This window comes from Elephas maximus, chromosome 25, assembly GCF_024166365.1.
Source record: "Elephas maximus indicus isolate mEleMax1 chromosome 25, mEleMax1 primary haplotype, whole genome shotgun sequence".
Lineage (NCBI taxonomy): Eukaryota > Metazoa > Chordata > Mammalia > Proboscidea > Elephantidae > Elephas > Elephas maximus.
Window position 1 is genome coordinate 4,108,892 of NC_064843.1, and position 26,955 is coordinate 4,135,846.

The 26,955-nt window shown below is 49.2% G+C and overlaps 1 protein-coding gene across 2 annotated transcripts in view; it reads right to left on the reverse strand.

Moving 5' to 3' along the window:
• Positions 1 to 26,955, reverse strand: part of PRPF6 (pre-mRNA processing factor 6) — a 38,511-nt gene that overhangs the window by 6,716 nt on the left and 4,840 nt on the right. The window contains exons 3-14 of one of the 2 annotated variants that reach the window (XM_049869173.1): positions 24,437 to 24,555; positions 23,833 to 23,911; positions 23,191 to 23,367; positions 22,838 to 22,993; positions 17,316 to 17,410; positions 16,752 to 16,908; positions 15,691 to 15,853; positions 12,134 to 12,252; positions 10,997 to 11,215; positions 5,862 to 5,984; positions 2,784 to 2,905; positions 593 to 731 (exon numbers count right to left, since the gene is read on the reverse strand). In XM_049869173.1, coding sequence (XP_049725130.1) covers positions 593 to 731; positions 2,784 to 2,905; positions 5,862 to 5,984; positions 10,997 to 11,215; positions 12,134 to 12,252; positions 15,691 to 15,853; positions 16,752 to 16,908; positions 17,316 to 17,410; positions 22,838 to 22,993; positions 23,191 to 23,367; positions 23,833 to 23,911; positions 24,437 to 24,555 — 1,668 coding nt within the window. The remainder of the gene's footprint in view (positions 1 to 592; positions 732 to 2,783; positions 2,906 to 5,861; positions 5,985 to 10,996; positions 11,216 to 12,133; positions 12,253 to 15,690; positions 15,854 to 16,751; positions 16,909 to 17,315; positions 17,411 to 22,837; positions 22,994 to 23,190; positions 23,368 to 23,832; positions 23,912 to 24,436; positions 24,556 to 26,955) is intronic. The other variant, XM_049869174.1, reaches the window with a different exon arrangement.

Genomic DNA, 26,955 nt, shown 5'->3' on the forward strand with positions numbered 1-26,955 from the left:
TCACAGCCCCACAGGGCCGCCCAGAGTGACAGCCCTAGGCTTGATGTACCATGGACCAGGGCTGGGCTGCCAGACACCAGGGAGTGGTGCTAGGAGTGCTCAGAGGTGACGGCGGGCCAGCTCAAGCTCTCACAACCAGGTGCACACGGTCAGACCCAGGCTTGCCCCCACCCTTAGTGCTCAGGCAAGAAGGCTGGACTTTATTTTACTAGCCTGGGTCATAACAACATGATGCCATTCACACAACACTCTACAGTTTATAACATCTGTGTGGTCATGAAATACCAGGGTATGAACAAAACAGTAAGGTAAGAGCTGCGTGCCTCATGGCCCCGGGCGTCACACAGCCAGGCTGGGACCGCTATGGCATACCTGGGGCTGGCCCTCACCAGGCAGCCCGCACAGGACCCTGAAGCGCATTCTGGGCTCAGGACTGAGGGAAAGGCCTCGAGGGACTGTTTTACAATGCATGGCGTCGACCTGTGTTCCAGCTAGGCCCAGGACCACCTTACTCCTCACGTAGGGACAAGCAGTGGGAGTGCCCAGGGTCAGCAGGCACACACCCCCTCGTGGCCTGCCTCCACTCACCCACCTGGAAGGCCAGAGCCAGGATGCTTCTTGCGGCAGGCACATCTCCCGCCAGCCACTTGGACTTGGCGCCCATGAGCCACAGCACCTCGGCCTTGGGGCAGTGGGCCACGGCCCTCTGCAGGAGCGCCTCCAGGGACTCCCTGCAAGCAGAGGGTGCCGTTAGCGGGGCCATAAAGCGCCGGCACTCACAGCAGCACAGGGCTGTAAAGACAGTTACTGCTCCAAAGTCCGGCACCATAAATGATTTATCGGTTTTATGATGGGGAGAGTGTGGGGAAATCTCCTCTCTCCATAAAAGCCCTGAAATCAACTTCTGGGCGGGTTCTACAAAGCAGCCTATTGTTCACATACTGCAGACTGACGGCAGAGCGCCACAAGGGACCTCACAGCCTGAGTCTGGGGTGGGCCACAGGATGTGCCTGCTGCTGGTGGAGGTCATGGTCCAAGCCTACTCTTCTGGTTTTGGAGGGGAACTGTCTCGTGAGGAGATGTCATTTCAGGTCACTGAGCAAGAATATCAGGCCCCACAGAGGGCCACCTGGACCATGGGGCCCCAATGCCAATCCATCACTGGGCCCCCTGGGCTCTGTGTCTGCACAGGTTACATTCAGTCTCTTCTGGAGAAAGTATATCTGAGATAGCAATGCCATCCCCTGAGATAACCCAGCACAAAGCTCTGCCTGCCATCCAGTGAGGCTAAAAGGCCGGAGGGAGCAGGACCACTATGGTCCCCAGAAATGGAGGTGGAAACGCTGCACACAGCACCCAGGGGTCAAGGTCACCAGTGAGAGCCCACGTCCGTAAGGATGACACCCACACCTCGAGGGTCACATGGTGGGAGGGAAATGACAGCCATGCTTCAGAGGAGGTCACATGGGGGGTTAACAGCCAGCCATAAGGGTGGTTCATGGGGGAGGATATACTCATGTCCTGAGGGCAGGTCACGGTGGGGGCACATCCATGCCCCGAGGGGTGAGTCACAGGACGGACACACACACACTGTGATGGTGGGTTGGGGGGGCACACACCCACACTGTAAGGGTGGGTCAGGGGGGCTCACACCTACACCATGAGGGCAGGTCGGGGGGTGTATACCCACGCCCCGGGGGCAAGTCATGGGGGGCGTACACACCCATGCCGTGATGGCGGGTTGGTGGGGGTGCACACCCATGCTATAAGAGCAAGTCAGGGGGGCGCACAACCACGCCATAAGTGCAGGTTGAGGGGGTGCACACACATGCCATGACGGTGGATCAGAGAGGCACACGCCTACGGCGAGAGGGCGGGTATTGGGGAACACACACAGCCATGTTGTGAGAGTGGGTCACGGGGGTGGCAGGCACACAACCACAGCCCGAACAAGTGGGCTGCCCCTTGCTGTTCTCGGGGCTGCCCTTGGGAATCCTTAGTGTGAGCACTCACACTAGGAAGCAGCTGCCACCTCAGAACCCTCCAAGGAGTTCATGCTAAAACAAACACCAAACCACCTGGCGGTGGGGGAGAAAGGCACTTCAGGGACCTGTGGAAAGATCCCCTCAAAAGATTAGGACTGAACAACCTCATTACAGAAAAGAGCCAAGGGCTCAATGTTTCAGAGACAGCCACAGGGAGCGCGCAGGCGGGTGAGTGTGCACAGGAGGTGAGCAGGGCAAATGTGCATGGGGGCGAGTGTGTGAATATGCACAGGGGTGTGGGTGGGTGGGCAAGTGTGCAGCGGGGGAGGGAGGCCCTGGGGAGTTAGGCCTTCAGAACAAAATTGCAACACCTAATCTAATCAGCATTTGTAGCTCATAATACAGACCCAAAAGATTTTTCCAATTAAAGAACACAATTAAAGAAAATTGTCATAGACCTCCTCGGAGCACAAAAACTAGCCAAAAACCAAAGCCAGCACAGCTAAAATGAAAAACATGCCTCCCCAACCCTAGCCCCACCCACCCCTTGAGCCAGCAGGAGCCTCAGCAGTACAGGAGGCCAAGTCTCAGCCCCAGGCCAGTGACCAGCAGCAGGGAGGGTTCCCTGGGCCTCCGTTTTCTCAGCTGCAGAGCAGGGGCAACCCACCTCAGAAGGAGCTGTGCGTACTAGCCCAGCGCCATAAAATCTTCTGCTCTCCCAGCTCTGCCCCTCACCCTCGTAGCCTCGAAGAAGCCTGATCCCGAGTGGAGTCAGGAGCAGCTGGGGGCCCTGCCTACCTGGTGCCGTGGTTCTTCTCAAAGTAAGCTGCTCGCAGCCACACACTCTTCTTGCTCGGGAAGACATGCAGGGCGTAGGCATAGATAGCACGAGCACACTCCAGGGCACTGTGGGCCACGCACTAGGGGGGGAAGAGAAATGAAGCAGCAGCCCAGTGTGGCCAGGCACCCCACACCCTCTGGCAACCGCTAAGTGACAGCGCTGCTGTTCCTCAGCAGAGCTGGGAAAACACAGACCTATCCTCTTCTGGTCCTGTCTTCCACACACGAGTGAGCAGCTTTGCTCCCTGGCGAGCATGGAGCAGAAAAACTGGGCCCTGCTCACTGTGAAGAGGCTTTATGCACAGGTCTCACCGCCGCCATCAAGGGCTCATACGAATATGCTCAGATGCAGGCCTCTCAGCTCCACACACAGGACGCTTGGTGGTACGTGGGTCTACTCTGACTACCTGACAGAAGCCCCTGCCCTCTGCGTTCACAGTCACCAAGACCCCTGCACCAAGATGTGCGCCTCAGGTCAGGGTGTGGGAAGACATGCTGTGGCCATGACATCCAGGGACGGGGGCTAAGGTGGGACTGAAGACTGTGAGTCACCCGTCTTGCACACCTGGGAGCACCCGTGCCTTTCCAGGAGGGACACTATCACCCTCTGTGCCCAAGCTGCCAAACGTGCGCACCCAGGAGCATCCATGCCTCCCCAGCAGGGACGCTGTCACCCTCTGTGCCCGAGGGCCACCTGACCACAGAAATAGGTGCTGTAGGGGTGTGACCAAGGCCTCCAACCCTTGTCCTCCTCTGTCAGCAGCCTCACTCTGACTCTTGGCCACCCCAGAACCAGAGGCCCCATCATGAGGTGCAGTGCCCTGGCCAGGAGCACCTGCAGGAGCAGGTTAAGCGAGAACAGAGATATGCACCCCCAGCCAAGAAGCACTTTCCCTGCATCTTCCAGGCTCCGGCCCATGGAGGGCAAGGCCTGGAGGTCGGGCGCAAAGCCTCCTGGCCCCATTCTGGGACAGCACACTCTACTCAAGCAGAGGCCGAGATACAGGAGCCGTCCAGGGCTGCCGGCACAGGGCAGACCCCAATATCCATGGAGCACTCAGAACACGCTGCAAGCCCGAGCACAAGAGACACCACATCCACCGCAGCGTGACAGAGGGCTTGAGAGCCAGCCATGCTGATGCCAGAAGGTGCGAGAGAGACAATGGGTTGTCAAAGGCAGTAAGAGGCGAGAGTGTGACACTCTGTCCAGAAATAAATGCACCTGACAGCCAGGTGCTGGGACTCTCTTCCAACACGATGACCCCGAGAACATTTGCTTAGCTATTCTTCACTCTTCAGTGTTTTGAACGTCACATGATAAATAACAGTGCCTCTGCTCTGGTCACACCGCGATGCGTGTGCAACAGAAAACGACACCGTGTGAGCGTCACCAGAAATAGCGGCTACAATCCCACTGCTCAGACCAAGGTCCTGAGTCGACCCGATGTGGGCAGAGAGCACGTGTGTCACACACGTGAGAGGAATGGCTGCCACTGGAGAATTAAACCACTAACACGGGAGGCGTGATGCAAAAGAGCTCACAGCACCCACCAACTCAGTGAGGTTGCCGTCATCACACGGTCCTAACGCAAGAGTCGCCCGAGAGAAACAGGATCTACATGGGGTCTCACACTATCTCCCCACAGGAGCTTTACTCGTTACGAAGGGAAAACAGCGGGAAGTCTGGTGGTCAATCAGCACAAAGACCCCGTAAGCCTCCTGCTGGGACCAGGAGGGGGTCATGGTACCACTGCCAGGTTTGCTGGCTAAGAGAAGATGCCACACAAATCCCAATTGAGGAACACTACAAAACAGCTGGTCTGCACTCCTCAAACATGTCCAAGTCACAGGGATCAAAGGGGACCAAAAACAGCTGGCTGTGCGTGACCCTGGAAGCTCCTACACCACATAGGTTTTTGTTTTGGTAGACATTCAGTGAGACACCCGAGAACCTTGCATAAAGTCTGTGCGATACATGATCACGCTGCATCAATGCCATCTCCTGACTTTGGTACCTGTGTTGCAGCCGTGTGTGAGAACAGCCCTCCCTGGTCCAGGAAACATACAAGGACATACTCAGACTCAAAGGAGCAGCACACAGCAACCTACTCTTGACATCTGTGTCTGTGTGCACACGTGTGAATGCTGCATGGTATGTGCGTGTGCATGCACACGTGTTGAGTGCTGTGTGGTGAGTGTGCATGTCTGCGCTCTTGAGTGCTGCATGGTATATGTGTGCATGTGTGTGTGCACATGTGAATGTGGTAAGCGTGGTGTGTGCACGTGTGCTGAGTGTGTGGTGTGCGCATGTGTGTATCAGTGTGTAAACGCATGTGTGCAGGTGTGCGTGTGCATGTGACTGTACTGGGTGTGGGTGTTTACACCTGCATGTTGTGCTTGTGTAGAGAACAATAATGCAAATGTGATAAAGGGGTAAACTTGAGGAAACTGGGTGAAGGGCATACGAGGCTTCTTGGTACCATTCTGTAATTTTTCTATTAAGTCTGAAGTTATTTCCAGATTCGAGGCTGAAAAAAGAGAGGGCCATGTCTGTGTTAAACATCTCAGACATGTTCTTCGATGTGAACCTAATAATTCCACCTCTGGAATCCCATTCTAAGGACGTAATCTCAAATAAGGCAGAAGTTTGGACACAGATTGTCTTCTGAAGTGTCACCTGTAACAGAGACAAGGGGTGGTGGGCCACCTGGGTGTCCAAGCACAGACAGCGAGACACCTGGTACCTGGTCCCTCCCGGGTGGCCTTGGTCACCTGCTGGGTGACTCTGTGCCGTGGCTCTTCAACCATCACACAAGGAAGAGTGCTGCTGAGGCCCAAGGGCAGCAGAGGTGAGAGCCAGGGCGTGTGGCTCAGGGCCAGGCCCTCACTGTGCACACCACTGCTTACCATATAAACCAAGTTAACGAAAGCTATGCGTTCCTTATGCTGAACCACGTATAAAATGTGTGCAGCAGAAGAACTGAAATGCAGCCTGAGGTGGAGCCGCCTGTCCCACAAACTGCATCGGACACTCACACTGTCTGCATCCTCCATCCAGGTGTGCTTCCGGTCCTCCTCCTCGATCCCAATGCCGATCACAGCACGCATGACCGCCTGGCAGGTGGCCACACTGCCAGCCTTGTCACACTCCTCGGCGTCCTGGGGGAACACAACAACCTAGGAGCCTGAAAGCACCTGCCACTCCCTGCCGAAGATGTCCACCTGTCGCCAGGGGTTCAACGCACCACGGCCTTTAACTGCATGTGCGTGATGGCCTGTCAGGCTCGTCTGTGTCCGTCTATCTGTTAACTGATGTCTGTCTGTCCCTGTCACCCAGCACAGGCCTGGCATCAAAGTGCTTGATAAACACAGAATGAGCGAATGACACTGCATTTATCCATTCAGCCACATCAAGTAAGTGCCCACTGTGTACAAAGTGCTGTGTCAGACAGTTCAGTGGGGACTTCTGCATACAGGCCATCTTCAAGGTGACAGTCGAGAGAGGCCACCCCACACAGAACACACAGGAGGCACGAAGCACATCCGAAGAAAGAGACCAAAGGAGGACAGAATATGCGCCATGGCTGGAAGGAGGGAGGAAGTGATTCAAGTGTGAACACTGGTGTGGATGAACAGAGCAAACTGTGAGCCTGAGGCTGTGAGGGACGCTTCCAAGCGTTTTTGGTAGAGCATTAGGCTCAAAACACACTAAGTGTGTTCCAGAAGACAGCAGCTGCAGAGTAAGCAGGCAAGGACTACACAACGTAGGATCCAAGAAGCACTTAGCAATGGCCCAGTACACAGTAGGTGCTGAACAAATGGTGATCATAACCTGGCGGCTACTCTTCTCGACAGGATGGAAACATCGCTACAGACAGACCAAACAGCATTCTGTGAGAGTCTGTGTGTGTGTATGTGTGTGAAAGTGACCATGTGTACGTGACTGTGACAGCTGGTATGTGTGCGTGACAGCCTGTGTGTACACGCATCTGTGTCTGTACGTGTACATCTGTATGTGCATCTAAGTGTCAGTCTGTACTTAAGTGTGCATGTCTATGTGCATGTGTACAGGTCTGTGTGCACCTGCGTGTGCAAGTGTGTCAGTGCACGTCTCATGCAAATCTGTGTGTACGTGCTGGTCTGTGTGTGTACGTCTGTGTGTTTGTGTGTGCATGCACTCACGTGTGAGAGGCTGTGTGCATGTGTACGAGTTGGTGTGTACGTGTAGGTCTGTGCGTGTACGTGTAGGTCTGTGTGTGTACGTGTAGGTCTGTGTGTGTGTGCGCATGTGTCTGTGTGTGTGAGTGCATGTGTCACGTGAGTCTGTGTACATGCCGGTCTGTGTCTGTGTGTGTGAGTGCATGTGTCACGTGAGTCTGTGTGTGAAAACACTTGGGAGCATCCCTACAGCCTCCATCTCATGGGACCTGGGTCTGTTCTGCTCATCACCACATGCCACCTCTCCCATTTGAACCACTTCCCCTTTTCCAGCTACAGCACGTGTTCTATCTTCCTTTCTCTCTCTTTCCTTCTGACTTCCCTTCACGTCTCCTGCTCCATACGTGGTGGCGGTCAGTCTATACATGGTGACGGTCAGTGCTCAGCTCTCTTTTGCCTGTGTTCACCCTGTGGCGGCCTCTCTCCACAGTCACCTTGAAGACTGCAGCAGTTCCCCCACTGAGCGGTCTAACAGCACTTTGTACACAGTGGGCGCCTACTTGACGTGGCTGGCTGGATGCATGCAGCTTCACCGGCTCCTTCTGTGTTTGTCAAGCACTCTGATGCCAGACCCCTATGCTGGGTGGCAGAGACAGACACCGGCGACATGGAAACAGTTGTCACAGCAGTACTCCATGTGTTCAAAATGTTAAGGGAAGACATGGAAGACAGAAAAGAGACCAAAACTGAGAAACGCCCTGAGTGAGATTAACGACAAAGTAGACACCGCAGATGAAGATACCAATGGAAACGATGCAAAATGAAACAGAGAGAAAAAACATGGACAGAGCATTTCTGAGCTGTATGAGCAAACATCACATTCAATGGTAAGGGGCTGGGTGCTTCCTGCCAAGATCAGGGGCCAGGCTGGGGTATTGCACTGGAGGTTCCAGCCAGGGCAATTAGGCAAGAAATAAAAGGTATCCCTGCTGGAAAGGAAGAAGCAAAACTATTGTAGAATACAAACCAACAAAACAACATACAAAAATCAATTCTATTTCTATCCGCTAGCAATGAAAAATCTGAAAATGAAATTAAGAAAAATAATTCTATTTACAAGAACACCAACAATAAAAGACTTAGAAATAAATTTAACAAAAGAAGTGCAAGGCTTGTACACTGAAAACCATAACACATCGCTAAAAGAAATTTTAAAAGATCTCAATAAATGGAAAGACGTCCCATGTCCACGGATCAGAAACAGTACTGCTGAGATGGCCATACTCACCAAGCTGACCCCCAGATTCAGTGCCATCTCTATCAGAATCCTAGCTGGCTTTTTTAGAGACTGACAGGCTGAATCTGAGGCTCACATGGAAATGCAAGAATCAAGCATAATCAAAACACTCTTGAAAGAACAAAACTGGAAGACTCACACGTTTCAAAGCTCACTGCAGAGCTCCAGTAACCAGAAGACTACGTACGGTTCTGGCTTAAGGACAGACAGACCAACGGAAAAGAAAGTATAGAAATAAACCCTTACATTATGGTCAACTGATTCTCTACAAAGATGCCAAGACCATTCAGTGAGGAAAGAATGTTCTCTTCAACACATGAGGCTAGGACAACTGGATATCCGCATGCAAAGAAGGAAGTGAAGCCCCTACCTCGTACCAGCTGCATATAATTAACGCAAAATGGGTCAAAGACCTAAATCAAAGTACTAAAACTGTAAATTCTTAGGAAGTAGAAGAAAAGCTTTGTGACCTTAGGTTAGAAAAGGTTTCTTAGATATGACACCAAAAAAGCACAAGCAACAATAAAAAACTGGAGTATATCAAAATTAAAAACAACAGTGTTAAGAACAATACAATCAAGAAAATGAAAAGCAAACCCACAGAATGGGAGAAAATATTTGCAAAGCATATATTTTATAAAGGGCTTGTATCCAGAATATACATAAAGAACTTTTAAAACTCAACACAACTCAATAATAAAACAATAAATAGACAAAATAATAAAAAGACAAGTAACTCAATTTAAAAATGGCCAAAGGATCTTAATACATTCATGCTACAACATAGCTAAAGGTTGAATACATTATGCTGGGTGAAATAAGGCTGTCACAGAAGACCACAGATTACATGATCCATTTACACAGAATCTGCAGAAAAGGCAACCTATAGAGAAATAGAACAGCGGCTGTCTAGGACCGGGGGGCGGGGAGTAGAGATTAATGGGTGTGAGGTACCTTTTTAGGGTGAGGAAACGTTCTAAAATCAGACTGTGGTGACGATTACAGAACTCTGTGAACACACTAAAAGCCACAGGGCTGTCTCCTTGATGTGGGGGAATTGTACGAACGCGAATTTTATCTTAAAAGAACTTAAAAAATTAAACAGAAAGAGAATAATTTTAAAAATGAACAGAGCATTGGTAAGTTGTGAGACCATTTCAAGTGGCCTAATGAATGTGTAATTGTACCGGAAGGGGCAGGGAGGGCAAGAAAAATATTTGAAGAAACAATGGTCCAAATTTTTCCAATTTGATGAAACTTAGAAGCTCATCAAACCCAAAGCACGAGAAACATGAAAACCACACTGAGGCAGTCCTCCTTAAACTGCTCAGAACCAGGGAAAATCTTCAAAGCAGCCAGGAATACAAACAAAAAAGATACATCATGTCAGAGGAACCAAGAAGAGGACAACAGCACGTTTCTCGTTGGAAAAACACGCCGAGAGGACAGTAGAGCAGTATCGTTACAGTAACGGAAGAAAAAACCGTCAGCCTACAAGTCCGTACCGTGAAAATGCCTTTCAAACACAAAGACCTGCTCCACAGAAAATGGTTAAGAAAGTCCTTCAGGCAGAAGGAAAGTGACACCAGAAGAGAACCCTGGCCCTATGCCAAGGGATGAAGAACATTAGCACGGTAAGGATACAGGTGAAAGGGTGGGCAAACAAAAGGGTGAATTCAGATGTTAAAGTGCAGAGGGACAAGTAACGTGAGGCCCTGCACCTAAGATTAAAAACCCACAACTGCTCATGCTCAGAAAGGAGCCACACAGGACCCAGCAACGCCCCACGGGAGGAAACGCGGAGGTGCTGGGCAAGGGGAGGTTCAGACAACCGGGCAAGATGAAGCGGCTTCACAGCCAGCACACAGCTCAGGCTGCAGGAAGAAGAGTCACAGGGGAGGTAACGGTACTCCGTCCGTGCTGAGGCCACCTGGGACCCCACGTGTGGCTCAGGACACAGCTGGGGCTGCTGGGAAAACAGCAGTCGGACTGCGGCAGGAGGAGGGAGGAGGAGGCACAGGAGTGTGGGACTGAATTCCAACCACAGAGGCACAGGGTAAAGCAAAAGGGCCTGCTCTGCAGGACCCTTCCTAACAGAAGCAGCCTTGGGCGTCCCCACAGATCAGTGTAAAGCAGCACTTCCCCAAGGCAGAGCCGCCTGGGCCGAGCTCCCAGGAGATGGGGAGCCTGCCCAGAGACACCTGCTGAGTGAATGATCCTGTGGAGGAGGGCAGGAGAGGGGACCAGAGCCCTCCCATTAGGCTACATGGTCTCCAAAGCCTTTACTAGCCGTATCAAAAAAAAACCCAAACCTGTTGCCATTGACTCGATTCCAACCCATAGCAACCCTATAAGACAGAGTAGAACTGCCCCATAGGGTTTCCAAGAAGCTGCTCGTGGATTTGCCAACCTTTTGGTTAATAGTTATATCACTTAACCACTGCACCACGAGGGGTACAGGCCTACAGAAAAAGTTAAAAAACAGGAAGATGGAAGAAGTCATAAGACATTTCAGGTATGTCATCTCTGCTGGTGCAGGGCCACCAGCCACATATCTGGGGAAAAGGACGTCCAGCCACCACATGTTCGGGGTCCTGACCCATAAGGGCTGGCAGGGGAGCGGACCCAATGTCACAGGAGAAGCACCTGTGGTGCCCCTTCCCACACACGTCTGCCGCATGCAGGGGACTGAGTCCGGCCTGGCATGTGACCTTACCTGGATCCACTGCTCACGGTTGATCTCCACGCCATTGGCCCGCAGAGAGGTGATAGCACGGTCAATGATCTTCTCCACCATCTGTGTGTTCCCGTTGGCCTCCTCTAGCTTGGCAGCTGTGATCCAGATGTGCCGGTCTGTAGGGATGTTCTCCCGGGCTTTATTTAGGACCTTGCGGGCATTTTCATAGGTCTCGAGCCTCGCCAGAGCAAGCCAGAGCTACAGAGAAGACATCAGAAAGTGACGTAACAATGTGGTCAGACCAGTGCTTACAGCAGCCTGCTGGGCAGAGGGTGGGCCACCAACGGGCCACATACCTGTGTGGCCCTCAGGAAGCTGCACAGGCATGAACTGAGCCTTTGACTGTGACTACCTACTCACCCTTCTGCTGACTGGGTAAACACGGAAAAAGCTGATGGACTGTCAGCCAAATGTTCCAAACACTGGGTAAAGGTAGAGTGCAGCCCCAGACCAGGTGTAAGCGCCAGGCCCATAGCGGGTATTGGGATGTGAGATGAATAGGACATAGTTGCTGTCCTCCCTCAAAAAGGACAGAGACCTGACACCCCAGAACTGTTGATTCTGTAACATTCCATCACCAAAACATGTGTATGGACTCTTCATGTTTATGTAAATAAATTAAGATTAGTTTTGTTTAGAGAATTTCACAATGCCCCTTTGGATAATTAAAGACATACTGGGTGTCACAAAAGCAAAACTAAAGATCACGGCACAGAACACTGAAAGCTGAAAGGCTTACAGTTAAAGAAATCCTAGCAGCTTAGAGGCAGAGAGCTGACCTCATGCTGGGCTGGGAGGAAGACACACCAGAGCTCACTACCACAAACCTGGGACTGAGCTAGGAGGGGCGGCCCTGTAGAAGGCAGCCCAGCACAGGATCCCGCGGTGCAGGGGCCAAGGGAGACTTTGTCCCGCACTTTCACGGAAGCCAGGCCTATGCCAGGTGATCACTATCTATGCCCGTGACTTGACAGCATCATGCCCCTGAAGGTCACAGACCCACATGTCACCGCCCCTACCATTTCGTGCTGAGGCACAGCCCCCACGAGTCATAGCCCCCTTCGCATTATGGCCTGCCCCCACGAGGTCATCATACCTGGCGGTGCCCCAACTCACCTCTACACTGGTAGGACAGCACTCCACGGCACGGCTAAGCATGATCCTGGCATCTTCCGGCTCCTCCAGCTCCACGGCAGCCTTCCACAAACGGACTGAGTTTGGAACATGCTCCAGGGCTGGGAAAGATCAAATGAGAAACCAAGTGAGGGGAAACCGGAAGCGGAGGAAAGCATGCCTGCCCGTTGAGAAGCTACTGCACGGGGTGAAGGGGACATGCCCCTGGGAAGAGAAACAGGGACCTACACTTGGACAGGAACAAATGATGAACACAGGACATCTGTGGTGCCTGAAGCAAGGAGACAATCAAAGGTAGGGGATGTGGGAATACGTCCAAAGGGTGCAAGGTGCGTGTGGAAGCAAAGGTGAGCCTCAGAAACATGGTGCCAAGTGCCAGGAGCCAGTCATAATAGGGCTCCACCCAGAACAGGTGAAAACATCTCAGTGAAAGAGCCAAAAGAAGCACTTCTGGAGGTGGGGGCGGGAGCAGGGCTGGCCACGGAGATCATAGGCACCTTTCTGGGGGAGGGACATGTTTTCTGCCTCCATAGAGGTGTGGTTACGTTTGTCAAAACATCCAACTGCACACTCAGGAGCTGTATAAACTATACCCTAGGGAGGTCAGGGATTGCAATGTGCTGGAACGACCACAGAGTAGGGCTGCTTTGTCTGCTGCCCACAAGGTCTAGGAGCTTTAGAGCAGCAGAGGACACAGTGTGATCAGTCCACGTGTCTGAAGACAGGAAGGAGCCCTGAGGATGCCCTCCAACCCTGGAAAAGAGCATTCTATGAAGCAGAAATGTGGCCACGCCCGAGGTCAGCTGCCCCCGTGGCCCCAGCATCCTGGTGGGAACACCACTCTGCACACGCGGGGTCGTCCTGCTCCTGCCCTTGCAGGTGGGGACACACCCGTGACAGCCGAGACGACCACACATCGGGACCAGAGCACATGGTCCCTGTGTAGAAGCACCTTGACCTGAACTAGAGTTACCACCAAGCCTCACGCTGATCACAGTGAGCAAGCACCATCCTAGCAGTGTTGAGCGGAAAGAGCCAAAGGCCAGCACCCCGGGGCCACGCTAAATGACTGGGATGCCCCGACCTGACAGCTCAGTTCACGGGGCACTCACCAGGCCATATGTGAGCCAAGAATGCCACCCCACGTCCCTGGAAGGCCCCTCCCCATGGTTGAGCTGGGGACGGCCAAGCACCCATGGTGCCCAAGGACCTGGCCATTCTCAGGCTCAAACCTGCCCTCAAGCCCACACTACCAACAGGCATCGCCCATCTCCCAACACAGGACGGTGGCAGCAGCAGTGGTAGGGACAGCTCTGCCTACCTGCCAGGTGCACCAGAGCTGGCACGGCAGCACAAATCACTGATGGAGATGGCCAACCCCATTGCTGTTGATTCCAACGCACAGCAACCCCACAGGGTTTCCAAGGCTGTGAATCTTTACGGAAGCAGGCTGCCACATCTTTCTCCCACAGAGCCACCGGTCGTTTTGAACCACCGGCTCTTCAGTTCACAGCTGAGCACTTTAACCACTGGGCCACCAGGGCCCCTGTTGGAGGTGGCTACTGCTTTAATTTTCAAACATCAGATCCTTCATGAATTCACCAGTAGCCAAATGCAGCTACATCTGGCTCTGCCTAAAGCACGGGGGAAAATGCTGCTTCTGAAAACACTCTGCGATCAGGGGCAGCCCAGGCCAAGACCAGGAGCAGCGGCAGAGCTCCTCTGACCACCCCTCTGGCCCCTCCAGGTCCTCTCCACCTGAGCTCAGTGCCCTGCTTGATGGGAGAGAGTCTGGAAGCCCTCACTCCAGGCATCCAAGACACCACGCCCACAGCCCACCTCCAGTGGCCTTGGTACCACCCGTGGGTCTGCAGCGCCACGCACACACGCCCCTCCGCAAAGCTGATGCCAGCTGGACATGCACCCACATGGTCTGTGGTGAGCAGGGGAGTGGTCACAAAGACATCCATCACCATCCTTCACTGTGGCAGGGGGAGCTCGGCAGAGCCTTTCCAAATAAACAACGCTAATAACTCAGAGTCAATGTGTTTTTCATCAGAGAACAAGCTTCCTGGCAAAGAACTGAAGGTCTACAAACCAACATGGTGCAGACTTTCTGCTCGTGACCTCACCAGACACGGGCAGCCAGGCTACAACCAGGAAATCAGATCTGATAAAAGCAAATAGACACACCACACAGGCAGATACAAACGTACACACACACAAATGTGCACGTGCCCATACAAGCCCAGGGAGAGCCGGCAAGCACAGATCACAGATGAGATTTCATCTGTCCTCTACTGAAGGCAGATAGTAACCATCAGAAACTATACTCACTAAGAAGTCTTCTACCGAATAGCTCCTCCCATACCTGCTCCTACCGTTACAAACCTCTGTCTAGCGTCTCACTAAAACACACATCTTAAAACACAAGAGATGGAAACCTCTTGCGGAAAATGGCCCTTAAGCCCACAAACTACACCATATTTTTCACGGGCTGCAAGTTCAGGCAGAGTAAGTAGTCTGCACAGGCCTCTGCCAGCATCTGCTCTGGACTGAAGTTCAAAAGCAGCACCCACCCTACGGCTCTGAGAAGGGAGAAGCAGCACCCACCCTACGGCTCTGAGAAGGGAGAAGTAGCACCCACCCTACGGCTCTGAGAAGGGAGAAGTAGCACCCATCCTATGGCTCTGAGAAGAGAGAAACACTGCTTCTTTTATTAATTCCATAGTAATGAACAAAATCATCAACCATCCACAAAAGTTCTACCCTGGACGACTCCTGGGTGGAATCAGCTTTCCTGGCACATAAACCACCGTCCACATGCTCAGCAATTGCAGGCCAGAAGTGAACACTAGCATGCTCAGAGTGCCAAACAAGAAGGGAGGGCACCCCCGAACAGGTCGCCTCGCGGGCGTTTGTCAGGTTAGCCTCGTCAACCTGTATGAAGACGTTTAGCTCACACACTGCTCTGGAGTGGCCCCACGACTGGTGGAGACTGAAAACCAGGGCACAAGAGCCACATGGTGGCTCACCCTCACGTCAGATGGATGGCTGTGTGCCAGGCACTGGCATAGCTCCAACCTTCACTACTCGGCCTCACAGCCTGAGGAGCAGGCTCTGTCCTTGTCTTGCAGGTAAAGAAAATGTGGACCACAGAGTAGCCGCAGGGTTCATTCAAGGTGACATGCTACGGATAGGCAGGATGACCCCTTAGCCTGAGCATCTGACTTGGAGTAGGAATCCCACCACCAAGTGTTGCTCCCTCCAAGAAGTATACACAGGCAGAAGGAGCTGGACTGGCAGAAGGGTTGAGCCACATCCCACAATCTAGACTATCTCAGCAGGACACCACACAAATGCAAGATGTCACTAATAGCAGAAATTGTGTACTCTCTGCTCAATTTTTTGGTAAACCTAAAAGCAGAAAAGCTGCTTTCCAAGAGCAAGGGTGCCAGGAATGGAAGCAGCAGCACCTCCTGTGTGGGGACAAAGGCCCCAGGTGTGCCTGCAAACTAAGGCGCCACCTGGGGGCTCACCTTTCCGAAGAACCCGCTTCTTCGCACGAATATCTGTTTCCAGCTCTGCTGCTCTGATATAAATCCGAACAGACTGTGGGAGGTGACGGACTGCCTGGGCCACCACAGCCTTGGCCGTGTCTCCAGGCTGCAACCTGGCTGCTTCTAGCCAGACATCTTCACTCTGGGGCACAGGAAGTGAGCAGTCAGGGCTCCAGGCTCATGGTGGAGCTGTCAGCACCCCACAAGTGCACCCAAACCCCGGAAGGCAGGATCTGGGGTTTCACATTCAGACGAACGTCAGTTATCCTGGCCTCAGACGTGCCTGCACCAGAGACTCTCCCTAAAATGCCAACGCAGGGATGGTGCCACAGGGTTTCCACATCCAAGTGGGAAGAAGAACACAGACTGCCCTGCAGCACACGTCACTCCACAGACAGACGGGGGCTTAGGCAGGGCAACCCCGCCTGTGTCTGCCTGGGAAAAAAGCTTAATTCCTACTGTCCCGGGCCCTTTTTACTATCAGGAATATCCTGATCTGAACAACTGGGCATACATATAGTATATGCTTACATTATGTCAGTATCCATACTATATAGCACATAAAGCATACTTTCAGGGTTTTACAGTATTTGGCAATATTCTGCTAATAGCATCATTAGCCTTGAGCTTTGCTATGTTAGGTAAGGTGGCAGAGCTGACTAATTTCATTCTTCCTAGACAAAAATAGCATTCGATTATTTCCTAAGTGGTTAGTAAAAGATAAGCAGTGGAAGAAGGGAGCAGGCTGACTCATTAGGGGGAGAGGAAATGGGAGTATGTAGTAAGCTGTATATAAGTTTTTGAGAGACTGACTTGATTTGTAAACTTTCACTTAAAGCACAATAAAAATTATTAAAAAAAAAAAAGATAAGCAGGACCTGCTCTCCCAACATTCTCACATCCTCCCTGCCTTTCCAACTGTCTTCGAACTCCAGCCCCTGAAGGCACACAGGATCCTGGTAAGGGTCTCTCTGTGGTGCTCTTTCCCTATGCCCCCAAGGCCACGTCTCCTCCAGGCCAGCAGCCGCCCGTGTCCTTACCTTGGGGCACATCTCTGTCCCCTTCATGATGAGGTTCCGTGCCACCTGCAGCTTCCCGGTGACTTCCTCCAGGCGGGCTGAAGCAATCCAGGCCGGCGGGTGATGGGGGTTGGTCTCCCGCACAGACTTGAGCAGCAGTCGTGCCTTCTTGATATCACTGACATCAAGGGGCACACAGCTCAAGTCCCCGCAAGGGAGGCAGTGTCCATGACCCAGAGAGAAGCACCCACTGTGCAAATACAGCCCCAAGTGACAGAAACTAGCCTATATCCGAGTCAGCTGCGTTCCCAGCTGCTTAGTGGCCAAGCAGACACCTCCTAGGCATGCAACTGCATAAGAGGGCGTGTGGCACCACCAGCCAGCTGCCCCCAGCACAGCACAGCACAGATTCGGAATGTCGTGTGTGAAACAATTCATGTCATGGCAAATGGGCAGAGATCTCTTATATTAAAAACCTAAATATTCCACTACACGTTTTCTTACAACATACACAGAATATTCTGGCTGTGTATTTTTCAAAAGACTCAAAGCATTCTGGGCACCCCGAGCCCCCCAAGCACTCACTTGATGTCCCCGCCATGTGTGGGGATCATAGAATTCAAGTCCGTCAGGTAGCCTTTGGGGTCGACCACGGTCTGCCCACTCACCGAGTCAGATACCTGGTGGGACAGGTCACGCTGAATCAGCTGGACGCCACCAGGAATGCCCAGAAGAAAGTGCACGGTGGCGCCCAGGAGACACTCCACAGCCCTGACCCCCGGTGGGGACAGAAACTTTGGAAGGAGGAAGACAGCATAACTCTGAGAACAGCATGTGAGGACAGTGAGCAAAGACCTACACTAAGGAACAAAACCGTAGAAGTCTGAAAGAAAAACCTAGGTCCGTCAAACATAACGTACCACACAAATGCGAGATGTCACTAATAGGAAAAATTGTGTGTAGGGGGCAAGGGGGCCCACCGGAACTTGCTGTACTGTCTGCTCAATTTTTTGGTAAAGCTAAAACTGCTTTAAAAAATAAAGTGTATTTTTAAAAAAACACAAACACAAGAAAAAACTTATTTCATCTCGTCATTTCTACCTTGAGTTTGTTTTACAAAGTGTTAATACATGTGCCTGCATTATAGCGTTAAGTATATAATTCACAACAATATGCCCACAATTTTTTTTACTGCTTGGGCATATAATTACGATAACTGATTCCAAGGTCTAGTGCTTTTAATCTTTATTCCGCCTGGAACTCACGTTAGTGGATCTCAAATTTTAGTGCGTATTAAGAGTCCCCTGGGAGCCCTGGTAGCACAGTGGTTAAGAGCTCAGCTACTAACCAAAAGGTCAGCAGTTCAAATCGACCAGCTGCTCCTCGGAAACCCAATGGGGCAGTTCTATTCTATACCATAGGGTCGCTGAGTCAGAATCAACTTGACGGTAATGGGCTTCTTTGTTTAGAGTCCCCTATGGGGTTCTGACACCTCACTAGGCCCAGCACAGAGCCCCCAGCTCAACAGTCATGCTGCTGCTCAGGTTGGGGTGGGCCTGAGAACATGCATTTCTAACAGGCCTGGTCCACAGGTGAAAATACTGGGGTGAAGCACAAGTCAGAAACCCAATTTGAAATCTCTCCAAAGGCTACCCAACGGTCTTAACTTTAATGAATAATCCACTTCTTCCGTAGTAATTGTAAACACCCCTTCACCATGCCCTAGACCCTGCATATAGCCCTACTTCTGGATCCTCTCTGTTCTTTCTACCTATCTTTCTCTATGTCCCTTTCAAAGAACTTCATAATTTAATTATTAGCTATTTAAAATGTTTTACATTCTAATATCGTTAATGTGCCCCTGCTGACTCTTCAAAAATTTCTTCCAGGCCAATCCTGCATAGTGAGTTTTCCAGATAAACTACAGAACCCAATTTAGAAGAAAATTCTCTGCTGGTATTTTTATCGAGTTCACACTGAATGTATGGATTTATCTAGGAAGAAATAATCATAACTTTACAATATCGTCTCCTTTTAAGTAAAAATGTTTTATCTTTCCATTTATTCAAAATTTTTTATGCCCTTGTTGTTGTTGCTGTTCTTGTTGTTAGGTGCCATGGAGTCAGTTCCGACTCACAGCAGCCCTATGCACAACAGAACGAAACGCTGCCCAGTCCTGTGCCAACCCTACAATCATTGTTACGCTTACGTCCATTGTTGCAGCCACTGTGTCAACCCACCTCGTTGAGGGTCTTCCTCTTTTCTGCTGACCTGTACTTTGCCAAGCATGATGTCCTTCTCCAGGAACTGATCCCTCCTGACAAGATGTCCAAAGTATGTAAGGCGCGGTCTCGCCATCCTTGCCTCTAAGGAGCATTCTGGCTGCACTTCTTCCAAGACAGATTTGATCGTTCTTCTGGCAGTCCATGGTATATTCAATATTCTTCACCAACACCACAATTCAAACACATCAATTCTTCTTTGGTCTTCTTTATTCATTGTTCAGCTTTCACACGCGTATGATGTGACTGAAAATACCATGGCTCGGGTCAGGCGCACCTTAGTCTTCAAGGTGACATCTTTGCTTTTTAACACTTTAAAGAGGTCCTTCGCGGCAGATTTACCCAATGCGATGCGTCTTTTGATTTCTTGACTGCTGCCTTCACGTGGATCCAAGTAAAATGAAATCCTTGACAACTTCAACCTTTCCTCCGTGATTATCATGATGTGGCTTACTGACCCAGTTGTGAGGATTTTTGTTTTCTTTATGTTGAGGTGTAATCCACACTGAAGGCTGTGGTCTTTGATCTTCATTAGTGAGTGCTTCAAATCCTCTTCACTTTCAGCAAGCAATACTGTGTCATCTGCATAATGCAGGTTGTTAATGAGTCTTCCTCCAATCCTGATGCCCCGTTCTTCTTCATATGGTCCAGCTTCTCAGATTATTTGCTCAGCATACAGACTGAATAGGTATGATGAAAGGATACAACCCTGAAACACCTTTCCTGACTTTAAACCACACAGTATTCCCTTGTTCTGTCCAAACAACTGCCTCTTGATCTATGTACACATTCCTCATGAGCACAATCAAGTGTTCTAGAATTTCCATTCTTTGCAATAGTATCCCTAATTCATCATGACCCACACAGTCAAATGCGTTTGCGTAGTCAATGAAACACAGGTAAACATCCTTCTGGTATTATCTGCTTCCAGCCAGGATCTATCTGACATCAGCAATGATATCCCTCGTTCCACATCCTCTTCTGAATCTGGTCTGAATTTCTGGCAGTTCCCTGTCGATATACTGCTGCAGCCACTTTTGAATGATCTTCGGCAAAATTTTGCTTGCGTGTGAAATTAAAACACAGTGTTCGATAATTTCCGCATTTGTTTGGATCACCTTTCTTGAGAATAGGCATAAATATGGATCTTTTCCAGCCAGTTGGCCAGGAAGCTGTCTTCCGTATTTCTTGGCATAGATGAGCGAGCACTTACAATGCTGCATCCGTTTGTTGAAAACATCTCAACTGGTATTCCATCAATTCCTGGCGCCTTGTTTTTCGCCAATGCCCTCAGTGGAGACTGAATTTCTCCCTTCAGTACCATCCATTCCTGATCATGTGTTACCTCTTGAAATGGTTGAACATCTACTAATTCTTGGTATGACGACTCTGTGTATTCCTTCCATCTTGTTTTGATGCCTCTTGCATCATTCAATGTTTTCCCCATAGAATCCTTCACTATTACAACTCGAGACTTAAATTTTTCCTTCAGTTCTTTCAGCTTGAGAAAAGCCGAGCGTATTCTTCCCTTTTGGTTTTCTATCTCCAGCTCTTTGCATGTGTCACTATAATACTTTACTTTGTCTTCTTGAGCTGCCCTTTGAAATCTTCTCTTCAGTTCTTTTACTTCATCATTTGTTCCTTTTTCTTTAGCTGCTTGGCATCTGAGAGCACGTTTGAGAGTCCTGTGACATCCATCTTGGTCTTTTCTTTACTTCCTGTCTTTTCAATAATCTCTTGCTTTCTTCAAGTATGATGTCCTTCCACAGCTCATCTAGTCTTCGGTCATTAGTGTTTAATGCATCAAATCTATTCTTGAGATGGTCTCTAAATTCAGGTGGAATATACTAAAGGTCGTATTTTGGCTCTCATGGACTTGCTCCGATTTTCTTCAGTTTCAGCTTGAGCTTGCATGTGAGCAATTGATGGTCTGTTCCACAGTCGGCCCCTGGCCTTGTTCTGACTGATGATACTGAGCTTTTCTATCATCTCTTTCCACAGATGTAGTCAATTTGATTCCTGCATGTTCCATCTGGTGAGGTCCATGTGTATAGTCACCATTTATGTTGGTGAAAAAAGGTATTTGCAGTGAAGAAGTTGTTGGTCTTGCAAAATTCTATCATTCAATCTCCGGCATTGCTTCTATCACCAAGGCCATATTTTCCAACTACCGATCCTTCTTCGTTTTCAACTTTTGCATTTCAATCACCAGTAATTACCAACGCATCCTGATTGCATGTCTGATCAATTTCAGACTGAAGAAGCTGACAAAAATCTTCAATTTCTTCATCTTTGGCCTTACTGGTTGGCGGGTAAATTTGAATAATAGGCATATTAACTGGTCTTCCTTGTAGGAATAGGGATATTATTGTGTTTCAGGATAGATCTTGAAATTTTTTTTTTCCACTTTATCTTATAGTTTAGTCATGTCGGCTACCTGAAATCCATCTTTGAATAGTGTCGTCAATGCATAACGAGACATATACCACGTGACAATCGTTGTGTTAACCCAAACTTTGAGGAAAACATTTCTGTTTCTAGATTGAAGAGAGGAAAGTGATGAGAGACTAAGTAATTTATCCAAGGTGGCACAACTGAAACAATTAACCATGAGATTCTAATTGATCTATATTATACAATGATAACAATAATAATAACGACAACAGTAACAACTAACTTGAAATGTTATTTCTGATGATGAATGCAACACCGTTCCTCTTCAAGCTGTCATTCCCAGCATAGTAGACTATACGATTGTCCTATTCAAAATGGCCAATACCAGTCCATTTCAGCTCACTAATGCCTAGAATATTGATGTTTATGCGTTCCATTTCTTTTTTGACAATTTCCAATTTTCCTAGATTCATACTTCGTACATTCCAGGTTCTGATTATTAATGGATGTTCGCAGCTGTTTCTTCTCATTTTGAGTCGTGCCACATCAGCAAATCAAGGTTCTGAAATCTTGACTCCATCCACGTCATTAAGGTCGACTCTACTTTAAGGAGGCAGCTCTTCCTCAGTCGTCTTTTGAGTGCCTTCCAACCTGGGAGGCTCATCTTCTGGCACTATATCAGAAAATGTTCTGCTGCTATTCATAAGGTTTTCACTGTCTAAATTCTTTTCAGAAGTAGATTGCCAGGTCCTTCTTCCTAGTCTATCTTAGTCTGGAAGCTCAGCTGAAACCTGTCCTCCATGGGTGACCCTGCTGGTGTTTGAATACCGGTGCCATAGCTTCCAGCATCACAGCAACAGGCAAGCCCCCACAGTACGATGAACTGACAGACACGTGCCCTTAGAGTTATAAAATTTTCTTCATATACATACTAGGTACTTTGATGTTTTGCTACTTTACGCTCAAGGTCTTGTCTTTTACGTCATATTCTCTCTCGTTATTGTTTGTATATGGGAAAAACACTGATTTATACAGTTATTAACTTTGTAACCTACCACATCACTAAGTTATCTTATTCCAACTTTTATTTATCTGATTCTCTTGGGGTTTCCTAGTAAACAAAAATGGTAGGCTGTTTCCTCTCTCACAATTCACAATAAACTATTACCTCAAACAGCAAACTGCAACCTGTATCAAAGAATTACACGCAGAATCTTACTCTGAAGGAAAAAAACGAGAAAAGCTGTTTAGTTTTCAATAACGGTTCTCCCTAGGTAATGGGGTTATGGAGGATTTTCACTTTCTACTCTTCCCGTTTCTGCTTTGAGTTTGTTTTGTTTTTTTTTTTTAAACGAAAAGTGCATATACTAGCTTTGTAATAAAAAACGCTACTACCACTTCCAGAAAAAGGGCACATGCCACGGGACTCACCTGGCTCAGCCTCATGTCCATAAGCGTGTTCCTAGCTTGGCCGATCTTCCTCATATCCAGCTCACCTGTGCCAGGAGTCATCAATCCTGGCGTCATTCCACCTGGGTATGGGGTGTTCAATCCACCAGGGTAGGGTGTGTTAAGACCTCCAAATTGCTGGGCAGACAAGAGTACAATGCTAAGCATACTCCCTGAGGACAAGCCCACCCTCTCTGAGGCCACAATGTAAGCCTGTCATGCAGACTTGCCACAGCAAGGCCACTGATCTGAGATGCACAGATCCAACCCCACCACGCCCAGCATCCTCAGCCACCAGAAGAGAGAAGCCCACTTCCCTCCTTTCGGAGGCTCACAGTTTGTCGGGGATCCACTGAAGTGTGGTTCTCTCCAGTCTGCAAATGCTTGGCGAAGAAGCTATCGGGAACAGGGGTCAGCTTCTCATAGCGCGGGTTCCGCTGGCGCTTGTTCCGGGCATCTCCCACCTCAGGGATGCTCAGCCACTCTTCTTCCGTGACCTCTGCCAGTTTCCGCTGAAGACATTGCCCCAAGAACATTACCTCTCTGGCCGAATGTCACGAGTGCAGGTAGGACTAGACTCTCCCCCCACCAGCCCCCAAATCATCATGCTTTAAAAAAGGATTTTGTCACAGAAGTGATTTTCTACTTAGAAGAAACAATTTCCTGGGTCGGCTCTACTTCACTGAATTGTAAATTAATCTGTCAAAGCCAAGAGGATACCGTTTGGGAGAACATAAATACGGACAGAGATAAAGCGACTGAGAAAACAGTTTCACTTGTCCCACTTTTCTGCTGGGACAGGAAAGCTATATATATGTATATAATTGAGTATACTGAAGCAGAGCCTTTCTTCCACCTGTTACTCTATGAATTAAATAAACAGCAGAGTTAATAAAGTTTGCTCATGTCTAGGCCAGAAGAGTCCAGTTCTCTGCTGGTTGAGTTATCTCCACAGAAACGGTCTTCCACCTGCTCACCTTCAGATCTGAGAACTGCTGCTGGATTTTGGGACGTTCCATACGGTATTTCTCAATTTCCTCCTTTTCCCTTTGCTCCCTGGGAAGTACAGCACATGTGTGCGTTAGGGAGAGGATGCATAGCTCCTGCTGGGAGTAGTCCTATCTCCAGCCAAACCCCACTTGCACAGACGTGCTGCAGCACTGAGGTGTGGGATGTGCTTTCTCGAAAAACACAACCACCTGCCCTGAGGACTTAAGTGTTCACTTGCCATCTTCAGTTAACTGCCAGATTACTTACCACAGATTACTCAACGTCATTATGTCCATTTCAAAGATGGTGACATATAGTCAAAGTAACCTACCCAAAATTCTGCCTACTTCTGGAAAGCCAGGCTCAGAATTCTGAAGGCCTCTCCTCCAGTCCCTGGGCCCTGCAGCTGCTCTGCCACAGCCTGGCATTTATCCACACAGGCAGCTACACACTAAGCCCCAGGTGAGCTCACAGCTGAGCACACACACATACCATTCTTGCAACTTTTCTCTAAGTCTGAAGTTAAGTCCAAATAAAGTGCTTGGAAAAAGTGGAATAGACACAAAAGTGAAGGGCAGTGATTTATTTTACCTTCTTTCTTTTCTTCTTTCATCCATCCTCTTATCCAGAGCTGCATAAATAGCATCTGCTTCCTCATCATCTTTTTCATAGGGTCCACTTGAGAAGAGGCTCCCAGCATAGCCATTAAACTGAAATCCAAAAAATGCATTCCTGGGGTCAGCTTTTCCCCCAACACAAACCCACCAGCAGAAACAGTGAGGCTCTAGTTGTAAAACACTTGCTAAATAATCTTTCACCAGACAAATCCAAAATGAGGGAAAGTCTATAAAATAATCAGTACTCAGCCAGTCAGGATCACAAGACTGAGGCCCCGCCCCAGGTGGAGACCAAGGAGACATGTGGCCTAAATCCAGCATGAAATCTGGGCAGGTCCTGGACCAGGAAAAGGGACATTCTTGAAAACCATAAAATTCAACTAACATTGGTTTACAGCTCAGTACTGTGTGGATGTTAACTTCCTGGTTTCAGTAACTGCAGCAAGGCAACATAAGATGTCAACATCAGGTAAAGCTCAGAGAAGGGTATACAGAAACTCTCTGCACTATTTCTTTGTAAAGTTTCCTGCAAGTCTAAAATTATTTTAAAATAAAAGGCTTAAAAAACTAATATACTTTCTTCTCACTGAGGAAAGGTGCCACCTGTTGGAACACACCTAAACAAAACCTCATCAAAGGCTGGTGCCCAATCGGCTCAGAGGTGAGCATGAAAGCAAAAGAAGCACGTCACCCCCACTCCACTTCTCTAGATCCAATCACTAACGTGCAGCCAAGGTGCCAGTGACTACCCATGAAAAAGTCTCTTCTGAAGAGATCGGAGTGTGCTTTTAGGCATAGCTCTGCTGCCCCCTCACACACTGCCAAAGATGCCTGTGAGGAGCTGAAATATCAATGTATGAGTCACTCTGAACCCCACATCACAGACACCACAGCACACAGTCAAGAAACTGGCCACCCCTAGGAAAGCAAGGCTGGGCATGCAGGTTTAAATCACTCCCTACTCCCTGAGCCCTTGTGGTAAGCCAATAAAGCGGTTTCTGATCATGGATTGGCTTCCTAGGTAAGCAGCTCACAGGATTCAGATCTCGACGTCAGTTATCAGGGTAACCTTCTAAACTAGGATGGGCCACAGAGCAATGCTGTAGTGAGGCCTGCACCCAAGCCAGACAGCACGGTGCTACCTGGAGGGCGACTGGCCACCTGTGAGGCTGTGGGTCCAGCCACACCTCTGTAAGCAGCTTTCCCTGAAGGATTCCCTCTGTTATGTCACCACATGCCTCAAGGCCTATCACCTCCCCAGGGCCTTCACAGGATGCAGAGCAACAGGACGGTGCAAGACCCTCCCAGCAACTTCAGATAAAAACAGGAGCTTTAAGTAGTTCTCTTCTTTTCCCCTTTTTAAAGGAAAATCACCAGATGATCCAACCATAGATGTGACACGGGAACAAGCCCAGGTAGTGTCCAAAGTAACACCATAAAAACCAGGTGCCAGCAGGTGGCCTGGGGACCGTCTGTGTCTCGGAGGAGGACTGCGCTCCACGGGGTTTTCAACGGCTCATTTTTCAGATGTAGGTCACCAGGCCTTTCTTCTGAGGGACCTCTGGATGAACTCCAACCTCCAACCTTTCGGTTAGCAGGTGACAACAATAACCATTAGTACCACTGAGGAACTTCTAGAAAAAAATGATAGAATAATACCTAATTCAGTGGTTCTCAAAGGCCAATGCACCTAAGAATCCCCTGGAGTACTCATTAAAAATGCAGATTACAAGGCCCACCGAGGGATGCTAATTCAGTAGAACCACGGTGGTTTCCAGGGGTCCTAGTGGCACAGTGGTTAAGAGCCTGGCTGCTAACCAAATGGATGGCATTTCAAATCTAACAGCTGCTCCTTGGAACCCCTATGGGGCAGTACTACTCCGTCCGATAGGGTCGCTCTGAGTTGGAATCAACTGACAGCAATTGGTTTGGTTTTGGGTTTCTTTAAGGGTAGTTTCCAAGAATTCATTCATTCATTCAGCAAATTTCTAACAAGCTTTGTTCCTGGGGCTGAGGGTGCGGTAATGAACAAAGAGTCCCTTGCCCTCCTGGAGCTTACATTCTAGTGGAATCTGGATTTTTCAGAAGCTAGGTAAGTGTTTTCCTGATCATATGCTACCTCCTGAAATGGCTGAACATCGACCAATTCTTTTTGGTACAGTGACTCTGTGTATTCCTTCCATCTTCTTTTGATGCTTCCTGCATCACTGAATATTTTACCCAATATTACTAGGGGTTTGAATTTTTTCTTCAGTTCTTTCAGCTTGAGAAATGCCAGGCATGTTCTTCCCTTTTGGTTTTCTAACTCCAGGTCTTTGCACATTTCATTACAACACTTTGTCTTCTTGAGCTGCCCTCTGAAATTTTCTGTCCAGCTATTTTACTTAGACTTTTCTCTCTTTCCTGTCTTTTTAATGACCTTTTTTGCTCTCTTCATATATGACGTCCTTGGCGTCTTTCCACAACTCGTCTGGTCTTTGGTCATTAGTGTTC